Source organism: Citrus sinensis, chromosome 3, assembly GCF_022201045.2.
Source record: "Citrus sinensis cultivar Valencia sweet orange chromosome 3, DVS_A1.0, whole genome shotgun sequence".
NCBI classification, from domain to species: Eukaryota; Viridiplantae; Streptophyta; class Magnoliopsida; order Sapindales; family Rutaceae; genus Citrus; species Citrus sinensis.
In genome coordinates this window covers 3,439,576-3,452,403 of record NC_068558.1, presented here as the reverse complement: position 1 = coordinate 3,452,403, position 12,828 = coordinate 3,439,576, and the positions used below count along the sequence as shown (strand labels likewise).

At 32.5% G+C, this 12,828-nt stretch overlaps 1 protein-coding gene across 3 annotated transcripts; it reads right to left on the bottom strand.

Moving 5' to 3' along the window:
• Positions 1–382: 382 nt before the first annotated feature.
• On the bottom strand, positions 383–5,678 carry LOC102612766 (tryptophan aminotransferase-related protein 2). 3 transcript variants are annotated; one of them, XM_025098154.2, is made up of 6 exons: positions 4,547–4,683; positions 4,258–4,413; positions 2,927–3,230; positions 1,595–1,875; positions 1,009–1,307; positions 383–904 (listed from the first exon to the last, which is right to left on the bottom strand). In XM_025098154.2, exons 2-6 carry the CDS (start codon positions 4,326–4,328, stop codon positions 720–722), a joined length of 1,140 nt encoding a protein of 379 aa, XP_024953922.2. In that variant the 5' UTR covers positions 4,329–4,413; positions 4,547–4,683; the 3' UTR covers positions 383–719. The 3 variants fall into 3 exon arrangements, with proteins under 3 accessions (XP_024953922.2, XP_024953921.2, XP_006476851.2); XM_025098153.2 differs by lacking the exon at positions 4,258–4,413 and having other exon boundaries at positions 2,954–3,230; positions 4,547–5,678; XM_006476788.4 differs by lacking the exon at positions 4,258–4,413 and having other exon boundaries at positions 4,547–5,674.
• Between the last annotated feature and the right edge of the window lie 7,150 nt (positions 5,679–12,828).

Genomic DNA, 12,828 nt, shown 5'->3' with positions numbered 1-12,828 from the left:
TAAATAGATTCAGCCTCCCTATATATAATAATAGTTACTTTTTACAAAAGAAGAATTCATTTTTTGTATAAGTTGTATCTATTTGGGAAAATTACTTAGTCATCTTTATTTAAAAAACAGACAAATTTCTTAACACATTCCAATCCTAAGGTATATGAAGGTGGAGACCTACCTTATGCAAGTAATATGGAGGTGGCAAGTTTTACAAATACGCAATATTACTTGCATACAATACCACAGCCCACAGGCTTCTGGTGTTAACTAAGCTTTACCAATTCTGCAGTTGTTCGAGAACATGTATGTATCACTGAAAATTTTGTCATGATATACCTCATTTTCCTTTAAATTCTTTTTTTTTTTCCACTTATTGTATCCTGGAAAATATCAAACATGACGAACCTTGAGATGCTTTTAGAAGATCACTATGCAGAAGCATCAACAAAAATTATTTCTACATCGATCTTATAGCAATTCTACCTGGAATTGATAATCAACTAAAGAGGGGAAAAAAAAAGTAGACTCCAGCTCATTATTCTACGTGTACATGATGAACTCCAGGACAAATCAAAACTAGTAGAGCTCTTACAAACAGATCAGTAAAATTGTGTCGCTTTCTTCTGTTAACACGTACAAGAATGGTTCAAGCCTCCCTTCTCTCTCGTTTATCTAATGAGTAATGTCATGAAAGGATCTTCAACATGTTTATCTAATGAGCAATGTCATGAAAGGATCTTCGACAATCTCTGAACAAAAAGATTGTAGTTTTCATCTCGATCCAACATACTTATCCTAACATATTTTGGACTAAACCCAAAGTGCTTCCCACTTCTTGTCAAGATCTTGTTGCCCTTAAGGAAGCTTTCACAATCTTCTATCTCTTGCTCACACTTTAACCAAGCAAAAGCTGAAAGTGATCAATTACTAGGTTAATGTCACTACATGAGTCTGCATTGAAGAGAGCTGTAATTCATAAGAATGTCACATGAAAACCATTAACTGAACTGTTACCAGGTTGAGGCTCGAAAGCTCGACCAAGAAATGTGCAGAATTGGGAGGGCAACTCTGGCACACTGAATAGACCACTCTTTTGCACTGCCATTCTCAGTTGCTTCCACCTCGTGGACATTTGATGGTTGGTGAATTCGAAGAAGCACTCGTCTTCGCTGCCGGATGGTTTACAGCTGTCAGAAACAACTTTTAAAACCTTTGCTGCTCGAAGCTGTGAATCCTTGGATACACCAATGGTGTTGAGCTCTATGTATTTGGTCATTTTCTTTGCCACCTCCGTGTCTTTAACCAGAGCCCAACTGTAAGATTAAAGATGTAGCACTGAAATGTTAGAAATTTAACTGCATATGCAGTCATTTTCTTTCCTAAACTTGTATATATCCTATCCATGCTCATATATATTCTTGGTTAGTTGTAGCCAGAAACCCAAAAGGACTGCTCCTAATAACCACTATGCTGTGAAACCATTAAGTTTATGTATTTATAATGCTAAACTCAATCTCCCTTGGAAGAAACTAATTTTTCATCTATATGATAATCAGTGAGCAAACAGTTGTCATGACAACAAGCAGTGTGATCAACTTACCCTATTCGTGTCCCAGCGTGGCCAGTGCTTTTGGAGACAGTGAACAGCATAAGATCATGGTCTGCAGGATAGGTTATCGAAGTGTACTGTGGCCAATAATATGCAAGGTCATGAACCAATATCCCTCCACTGCGATTCACCACAGATTGCCTGACAGATCCATCAGGGTTGTTTGGGGAAGTCACTAGTTCAATGTATGGACCATCTTTGTTGAATCTTTTAGCATCACCAGCCCACTTATACAGCCTAGATTTGACGCAATCGGTAATGGAAGGATAAGACTGCAAGTAATTAGCAAAATCAATATCAAGCCAACATATCTCAAAGCTCTAAACATCCAGCTGGGATGTGGTGCAAGCAACATTGGTATATGGAATAAAAACATTGAGGTTATATTATCTTCTATGTCCTTTGGCAAATAATGCTTGACTAGCACGAACATTATGATTAACTTTTCAACAAATAAAACCACCATCATTCTATCGAGCAGGAATTATTCTGACTAAGAATCCTTTGGTTTGACATAATAGAGGAACACAGGATAAAAAGTCAAATAGCCTTCTTGTACTATCGTGTAAAAGTATGGTACAAGTAATTCCCAATGTCTGGAAGAAAAAGTATATAAACGTGCAAGATCTCGATTTTCTAACTTGTTTTTCATACATCCATAGCATTCTTTTCATGTATCTATAGATCTAGAAATTTATTTCAAACAGTTGAACTCTATTGATCACATTTCAAAGTCAACAAAGGTCAGCCATTGGCAGGTTATTAACTTCCAAATTCAAGTAATCTGAAAGTGCAAAAAATATATGAATAACCATATGCACTCTAGATTATTTTATACAGTTTTCCCACATGGAAATATGCAAAATCTGTGTATGTCACATGCACGTGTTAGCATGATAGAGAGAGAGCAAACCAAAATTTAAAGGTTGTAAATATTACAAGGGAGGAGCAACTATAATGCCACTAATTATTTTTTCTGCAGTATTTTGGGGACACAAAATCAACTACAAAGTAACACAACTATGTTTTCAATGCACTTGAATGTTAAAAGATGACACATTCTGAGATCAACCACGATGGCAGATTCATTAATACCACAATAAGAAGTATCAATAAGAAAAAAGCACATCTACTTTTACTAAGTAATATTGGAACGCAGATTCATTAATACCACAATAAGAAGTATCAATAAGAAAAAAGCACATCTACTTTTACTAAGTAATATTGGAACGAGTGGCAATTTCCATGACTACTTAATTAAAGAAGACAATAATGTCAGAATTAGCTAGCAGACAGAATCAAACATATTATATTCACACTCACAGAATAATAAGGGGCTGCAGAAACTACACTAATGGGTTCCGATGCATCCTGTGAAGACAAAGCATACAGAGCAGCCTGGAAGAGTTGCGTTGAACCCGTTCCAACAACAATGTGATGATTTTCCGTTATTGCATTTCCAACCACTTTGTGCAATCTAACAACTTCCTTTGCAAACTCAGGCTCCAGGAACCAACATAAGTTACGGACATCAGAAAAATAACTCAGAGATTGCCAGCCAGGAATCACGATTGTGGTCTTGTCACCCACTTTTTGCCAATATTTTTCATACATAGTTGGATCCCCACTGTAAGAAACAAAATACAAATAAAATTAAAACCTTAAGCAAACTATTGGTAGTAAATTAAGCATATAAAAATCATGTATGTTACAACATAATATCAATAAATATATTCTGATATCAAATTTGAGCTAGAATATAGTCGATATACAACTCGTGCTAACAAATAGTCCTAGGCTTAGGTTATGATATGTGAAGTGAAACTGTAAAAGCACTGTGATAGCTGTACAAACTGTAAGAACAGTCACTGCATTGGGATTCTTAAGCTATCATCAGGGATATGGGAAGGCAGCATTGGCACGTCCCTATATATCAACAGATCAATGATTAGATATGTGTATGCAAGGCTTACATCATATCAACATAACACTAAATGTCCAAAAGACCAAAAGATGGGTTTGTATTTGTAATAGGCATACATCAAAACAGGACCCCACAAGGAGCAAGATCCAGACAACCCAGTTCCATTTACCTAAAAGAGACTTTAAAAGCAACAATTTGCAATATAAGCGGCCAAAGTTCACAGATTTCAGACAAATCAAATCCTTTAATGAGACTTTTAGATCTTCTCAAAGGCCACAACTACAAAAGAAATCCGCATGATATGAGTGTGCACAAAGCCATCTGGCCCCACAAACTAACATGCATCTTTTTTATTATTTTCTTTTCTTTTTCAATTAGCCTGCCACAAACATGCACTTTGTTCAAAAGCTATAGTGACCTGTGCTAAGCGCTATCTTGTGCATCTAGGAGCTCTTTTCAACTGGCTAAAAAACTGAAGCCTTTTTTTTTTTTTTGGGTAGAGAATTTGAGGTCCACAAACTAAGGTACATGATGATGCTGCTCATGGAAAATCGTCAATGAGTACCACCTATGCTGCACGTTAGTATGAAGAACAAGCATAAGCCCAGCCCCTCAACTTGGGAACAGACAGAGGACAAAAACAATCATCAAGTACCCAAAAAGGGGGGAAAAACGAAAAAAAAAAAAAAAAGCTCAATTCTAACATGCACCATTGAGAATCTCAACTTACAAACAATGACTCTTTGAGTTTGAGCTGTCTTTGTCTACCCTGGCAAATACTGCATCACTGGGACAAAGCATTGATACTGGGAAATGTTAACTCCTTACTGTCCCAGCAGCAGCAGCACATTAGAAAAATAGCAACTGTGAAGTTGGAGATGCCCAACTGGAAATACCACAATTCCCTTTTAGCCCTCTAAGCAAGTGCATTAAACCGTAAATCCCTTGGATTGGACAATTTTACCCATAAACTAAAATTTAACATAACAAAACTAAAACTCTATTATTGCAACACTTACTGGTCAACATTGATAATTCTTTCCCCTCCGTCTTGAGATTGAATGTCAGTACTAGTAAGCGAAGATGATGGTGATGGTGATGGTGATGGTGAAGATGAAAGAGACAGATGAGTCCTCTCGCTAACGTGCTCCTTTTCTTTTAAGACACAGCCTGCCATTACAGAACGTCTCTGCTGTTGCAGAGAGAAGCTACTATCAAAGTTGCATTTTTCACTCTCATGCATAGCCCTCCAAATCAAACTCACGTTCAAGGCTAGAGATACCACCAACAGGTTCTTCAAAGAGAACAAAGGCGTAATCTTGGCCATCTTCTAAAAACAACGTAAAAAACCAGAGTGCAAGAGAAGAGTATAAAGTTGTTTCGGTGAACGTGAACCTGTGGAGAGTAAAGAAGAGTCTTTATAGAAAATACCCAGAAGATGAAAACGAAAGATGGTAAGTAAAAACAAGTAAATAAAACATTTTGTCTTCTGGTGTGTATTTAAACTAAAAGAGGCAAACTTGACAAAGTAATAAAGGACTCAGCCTTTGAGCATGGAAATTTGTATTTTTTATTTTTTTGAACTTGAGAAAATTTTCAAAAAGAAGGTTTGTGTGAGTTCATTCGAAAGGCCAAATGGGTGTTTATTGATAGCTAAAAGAACACCAGAAGGACAAGAAGTTCCATCAGTTTTGGAGCTTGAATAGAAGAAAAGTCAATAGAAAAACAGTGCTACTACCATTTTGCTTAAGAGAAAGAGAAAAGGAGTGATGAAAGAGCTGGGGAAGGAGGAGTATGGAGCACAGAAGCAGAGAAGCCTTGACTACCGACAAGATATTTTATTTTCTCAAGAATCAAGAAATCCACTGAGATTTTCTCAGTTTCTCGATGCCTCCCACTCCCCAGATCTTTTAAATAACAAGAAGAAAACAAGCACAGAACCAACTGTAGATCACTGTTCCATTTTTCGAGTAGTGTATGTAGTTAGTGTGCGTCTGTGAATATAAATAGGGGTGTGCCGTGTGTGTGTGTATATATAGACTATGGACTGTGTTTACATAGAAGCGCGAGAAAGAAGGGTTAGCAAAAAGAAAGTTGCTTTCAGTTCATGTACAGTTTTGCACTTGCAGTAATCACTAATCACTATACTTTTCCATTTTTTTTTCTTTTCCTCTCTTTAACTTCTGTCTTTAGCTTTTTATTTTTGTAATTTTCACTCCATCTCGGCATCTCTGTGGGTTATTTCCTGCCTTCTGTTTTCAAAAGGACTCCTTCTGAGTTGTAAAACAAATTGAGTTGAGTTTTATTGTGATATGTCCCACTCCCAGCAACAACCATTTTTTCCGTTGGTTAATTTTGAAAATTTTTATTTGGATAAATTCCAAACTCTCTTCTACATCAAAAACTTTAAAAAAAAAAAAATTCTTAGACCCAAAGATGTAATCTTAATTTATCTAATCTTAAAAGTTAAAACAACTATCCTCTATGAATGAATATTGTTAAAGATGATCAATGGTCGGCACGACTCATCAAATCAAGGCTCATTAGGGTCCATGAGCCGGCATGGCATGATCCACTAAGTGAACAAGTCGTGTTATGCCGTGCCTAAATTTTTTTTTAAGGCCAGCACAGCCCACACAGCACGAATTCACTCATGTCGTGGACCGTGCCAAAAAAAGACCCACCAATATATTTTTTTTAAGTTCACATGTGTGGCGTGCTTTTTCAAATAAATTAGCCTATGCACTTATAATAATAATAACAATAATAACAATAATTATAATTTTTATTAAAGGAACAATTAGAATTTCATTATCAATTTATCACAATTTCACAACTATATATTTAATTTCACAATAACCAATTATTATACAACAATATATAAATTTAATTCCTTAAATTATAGCAATGATTAATACAAATCTATAAACTCAAGCGGCCAAAATATAAAAATATTCAAACAAATCATTCAAATTTCATTTATTCATTTAATAAGTATAAAACAATTAGAATATTTTTTTAAAACTAAGATTGCTTTTTTTTTTTGTCTAAAACTTGAATAGAGATGAATTAGTCTGAATTCTGAATAAAATTGGATGTTTGAATCTGAATCATATGCTTATTTTTTATCTTAAACACTAAAAATAAATATTAAGTTGTTTTTTTTTCAACTTAAAAAATATGAAAACTAATATATTTACATTTATGCCCATATAAATTGTAAATGTTAAACAAATAATAAATATCTTAAGAAATATAAATAAGTTAATAAATTATCATAACATAAATCATATTTAATTGAATACAACTCTTTAATATTCTAAATTATATATGTTAATCAATTTTATTATAGTTTCTGAAGTTTTCATATGAAAAATATTCATATAAAATTATAAAAATAAATAATGCTAATTTTTGAAGAAAACAATAATAATAATAATAATAATAATAATAATAATAATAATAATAATAATAGTCTACCACTATATATCATCACAAGTTATCTAAAGATGAGTAATAATGCTAATTATTAAATTTTATTTAGGAAAAAATTAAAAATTAATTAATTTCATAGTGATACTTTGGAGAATATTTTTTAATGATATCATTCATATTAAGTAAAAAAAAACTTTAAAAAATTGCTTAATAACTTAATGGCTGAAATTTTTATTAAGTTGAATAAACAAATAGACTTAATCATTTAACTGAATAAAATTAAGTCAATTAAGTCATTAAGTCAAAAAAACAAACGACTTCTAAGACTTAAATTAATTTTTAAAAGCCTATGTGCTAATAAAATATATTAAAATTTTTAATTTCAAAACATTTGTAAAATCATAACATTTTATATTTATTTTTCATTAAAAGATTTTACTTTGATATACTTCGGCTGGCCCACCAATGAAGAGTGTTTATTAAGTATTTTTTTATGTATTGTGCTTTAGCTCATCTCTAATTGTGTCATGCTTTTAAGTTTCACGTGCCTAAAATTCTAAGTCTGACCCAACTAACGTGCGCGTTGTGCCGTTCCACATACTCGTATCGTGTCGTACTGTACAGACACATGCTGTGTCACGTGCCACCCGCCCGTTGGCCATCTTTAAATACTTTCTTAGCTTTTTTCCCAAATAAATAAATAAATAATTATTGGGACTCGTGTTAATAATAATGGTCTGTTAGAAGCCGCACATTCCAACACCGTCCCATGAACAATTGAGGCATTCATTTGGCCCTTATCATTTGTATTTTGACTTGATGTTGTTTGAATCAAAGAGTTTAAATATCAAGTAAAAGCAGTAAGATGAATACCCGATCGACAATTGGAATCCAATTCATTTGTTTCTTGATCGTGCTTGCTTTGACCTCTTGAATAATTAAATTAAGGAACTCCAGAGATTGGAAGCATGAAAACACGAGATTCCCGTTGCAACGTGCCAAAAAACAATCATTATTAGTACCCAAGGAGTGTTTTACTTTTCTCAGTTTTCAGCCGTATGTTTTTTATTTTAAACAGAAGTCAATGCTAGCTTTTGCGAAGTGTTGCCTCCTCAACCGTTCTTTATTGCAAGATGTTCAGCCGGAGGTCAATGTAGAGGTTCAGTGCCATCTCCATATTGATTTGTTCTTTTTTCATTTTTTTCCATTCTATCAGAAATGTCATTAAAGATGAAAGGGATCACACAACCACATTCCTCACGTACAAATAGCCTGGACCTCAAGCTGATTTTCAGATTTAGGGTCCACAAAGATCATCAATCAATCATGCAAAAATAATAAAGAAGGTTTTAAGGTCTTGATTCTTGAAAGACACGGGACCAGTTTTGATGTCATTAAGAGCTCAGTAATGGTAATCCTCTCAAAACTCTATCCTCGATTTTAGGGATGGCAATTTTTTTCTACGGGATGAGATCAGGATCTTATCCCATTTAGGATAGGATCGGGATAAATTTTTTTTATCCTATAAAAAAATTTAAGGATGAAATTAAAATATTTTTTTATCTCAATTACATATGCGGGACATGAGTGAGATTGATAAATTCTGTCTCATCCCATCTCATTACCTATTAAGAATGAAAATTTTTTCAATTGGGATGGGATCCCGCATGATCTCATCTCTTTTGGGATAGGATTGAAACATATTTTTGTCCCAAAAAAAATATAGGGATGGAATTGAGACGTTTTTTCATCTCATTTGCATATACGGGATGGAACTGGGATTGGTAAATCCCATCTCATCCCATCCCATTGCCAACCCTACTAGGCCCCCACAGCCCAGTCACACCCTAATGCTACGGGTGGCAATATGAGTGAGGATTCATTTATTCGATTCAATGCGAATTAATGGTTTTGAATTTAAAAAAATTGATTCGTTTAATAAATAGGTAAGTTCGATTCGATTCAAATCGAATCGAATTCACTTACTTATTAAACGAATCAATTTTTTTAAATTCAAAACCATTAATATTAACGAATTGAATCCGAATTTGAAGATATTGATTCGTTTATTCGTTTAAGATTCGTTTAACAAACGGATTATAAACAAATCCAATACATGTCGATTTGTTTAAAATTCGTTTAATTAAATTACTTTTTTTGTCCTTAAATTTATTTGAAATTTTTTTAAAATTTGAAGGTTAATATTGTAATTTGGATGACTGTGTATTTAATCCTAGAATATGGTTTGGGTTATTTGTATTTTGTTGTAGGATATTAAATTTGTGGCTTTTTTATATTTTATTTGCTTAATTTTGTTTATTAGTTATATTTTTCTAAACAAATTGTAAACGATTCCCAATTCAATTTGATTCATTATGGATTGGAAATAGGATAAACGAATCCGGACGAATAATAAACGAATCCGGACTTGATTCGATTCATTTATTAATTCTACTAAACGAATCGAACCAAATATTGGTTTAATAAACCAATCAAATCCGAATCCTAAAATTTCAATTCGTTTAATAAACGAATCGAATATGAATCAATAGAATTTTGACCTAATTCGTTTACGATTCAATTAGTTTATTCATTTTGCCACCCCTACCTGATGCATAAGACTCAATTTAAATACCGATTATCTTTTTTTATTAAATTGAGAATTTTGAAAAGTGAGAATTTTTTTATCGAGAGTATAAAGGACAAATAAATTTTTTATTTATATTGTAATGAAACTAGAAATCATAATCTCATTTACATATTTATTTTGTCTTAAATTAAAAGTGAATTATTTTAAATTATAATTCTACCCTTATATAAATAACTATAATACTTAATTACAAAGTGGATAAAAAAATATTTCTAAAATAAAATATTTAATTTATTATTAATTTTATTCATATAAATTAATAATTATTATTAATATTCTTAATTACTTAAATCATAATTTTTTTATTAATTTTAATTTTGTAAATTAAAAATTATTGATAAGAGCAACATAAATAAAATATTATTATGAATAATATAGGAGAAAATTAATATTTCTTAGAATAAACTATATATTAATATTAAATAAATATAATAATATTATATTTTCAAATAATAATATTATGTTGTAATATTATTGACTCTATGTGAATATAATCATATTATTTTAAAGTAATTTTAACTTAGAATCAATGCAAATTATTATTTTTAATAAATAAATAATATAAATAAATATAATATTTAAATAATATAATAATATCATTTGAATAAATATGATATAATTATTTTTAAATAAGTGTAACATTATTTTATTTTTATAAATATCATTATATTATATTATATTATATTTAATATTTTATTTTAATAAATATAATTATGTTATATTTAAAGAAAAAGGGTTAAAAAATAATATCTCACTCTCACCTCCCCCATGGGAGTGGGAATCCCACTCCACACTCCAAAAGTAGGTGTGACCTACAGATTGAGATTCTCACACCCACTCTTAACTAAGCATGTAAACACTAGAGTGTGATTAGGGATGGCAATGCGCCCGCAAACCCGCCCGCTACGGATAATTTTGCAGATTGTGGGCAGGTTTGATATTACAAATTGAAACCCGCACTTGGATGCAGGTGATTTTGGTATTAGTCTAATATCCGGTAAATACCCGCATTGATATCCACTAAACCCACAATGTCTTTTTAAATATTTTTTATCTAATTTTAATTAAAAATATATATATAATTGTGCAAAGTGCAAAATAAACAATGTTTTTTTTTTTGTATGGTCTATTTTTCTTTAACTTAATGCATGAATTATTTCATTATAATAATTTTTTTCTTCGAATTAATATTTGAAAAGTATTATTCTTTGGAAAATATTAATCTTAATCATTATTGTAGGCATAATGTTGAATGGGTGCTAATGATGGTGAATGAAATAAATATTTCTATTGGAGCTTGTGTTGAATGATAATATGAAATATAATTATTAATTTTAGATACTAGTTTGTGGTTTTTCTTAAAGGATTTGTGTATTTTATACTTACATTTGAGAATTTGTGTTGGATTGATGTTGAAATTTTATTTTTTCATTTACATTGGTTAAATTTAAAATTGAGTATGTTATATGGAATTTGAAGTTATTATTATAAATTTATATATTGAACATTTGTGATTTTAAATGTATAAACCCGCAAAAAATCCATAGGATATCATTGCCGATTTGGTAATTGTCAAAACCCACAGCGGATGGGTTTTTTTAAAAAAATTAAAACTCGCTATGGGTTGTGGGTGAATTTGGTAATTTAAATTTTGTATGGGTTTGGATTTAGTAATGGCAAACCCGCCGCGGACGGTGCCCATTGCCATCCTTGAGTGGGATGACTCTTCACTCCATATTCCCACTCCAATAAGTAAACACACCCCTAATGAGTCTCAATTTCTTTATAGTGGAAGTTATTTCTCCCTCCAAAAGATAGACTAGTTTCTTCTTTAAAGTAGGGAGTAACCATAATAAAAATTACACGAATTGATCATAAACCTACTTCACATGATTTAATGGCTAATCTTAGCAGCAATCAAAGGGATGGTCACAGTAAAAATGATAACAATAATTATGACAATAACAAAATGTGGTCCTCTATATAGGAATATATTGATTATTGAGTCCTGAAGCTGCAGCAATTAAGGGGATGGTCCTTCTCAAGTTGCAAAATGCCAATCAAATCGTAAGACCATTGAAGCGGGCATTTTGTCAAGGTCCCCTACTGGGTTTCTGATCCGTGGAATGATTGTCATGGGTGGTAGATTATGAACTCAAACCCACCAAACGACAGGACCATCAACAGAGAAAAGAGAACAAAATCGTCACAAGTTCTTCTGAGCCACTAGAAATCTAATGTAAGCTCTATGTAATTCATGGAGTGGACCTGTTTGAGTCGCTTGGACCAACCTAACCTCCGGTCTTGTCTGAACAGTTTGAAGAACTCTAGATAAGTTGATTGCATGTCAAGAAAAGTAACGTTAAGCAAATTAACAGCGGTCTAATTTACAAATCTAAGCAGAAATCAGCTGCATAATGGCTTCAGCCTTCAGTTTCTATTTTCAGCATGAAATGAAAGATTTTAAAGTCTGAATCACATCATTTGACTTTTAAAGACAAATTTCTGGGAAAAGATTGCCTAAATTTTAGGAGCAAAGTGTTCATTCTACCTAAGTTCAGACTCGGAAGTGCTTAAAGCCAACCAATACGTGGGACCCAACAATACCAAGGCATTAAAAAGACACCTCAAAAAGTGATAAAGTATCACCCAAGTCCAAGTGCGAGATTATCAAGAGCTCTCCCAATAATAAATTTGGTTAGCAACTGGACATGGGGCCTTAATATCCCATGTACAACAGATCTTGAAAGGGGCAACTCATACTGACATACAAGATATCAACTTTTCTGAGGATGATTTCCACCTAATTGCACTTTCTCCCATTTATTTGCCCACACGCATCATTGCTAGCGTTTAGACAGAACAAGGTATGAACCGGACTCTTTAGAGAAAACTTACACAAGTTGGGCAAACAATTTTTACACTGCGGCCCAGAACCGATCAAGTTTATTTTTTGTTATAGCAGCACCACAAATGGTTAAAATATAGCCATGCATAACACGGGACGAAAAAGGGTTGTCCCAAGGGTGATTGACTGGAACATATACCTAAAATCTTGGCCACAGCCTAATAAAAAAGGCAAGGCATTTCAGGGCATTTTGCCCGGATGAGAATTGGGTTCAAGATGAATACTAATCTAACATCCCCATTGCTTAAGAAGAAATATTGAGAATTAGTGAACTAAAGGAATCTTGAGAATTAGTGAACTAACTCCTA

Coding starts and splice junctions, on each gene's coding strand:
- LOC102612766 (XM_006476788.4), bottom strand. CDS start 4,854: ATGGCCAAGATTACGCCTTTGTTCTCTTTGAAGAACCTGTTGGTGGTA. Junction 1,308..1,594: donor CACGCTGGGACACGAATAGG/GTAAGTTGATCA, acceptor TTAATCTTACAG/TTGGGCTCTGGTTAAAGACA. Junction 905..1,008: donor AGCTTTCGAGCCTCAACCTG/GTAACAGTTCAG, acceptor GATCACTTTCAG/CTTTTGCTTGGTTAAAGTGT.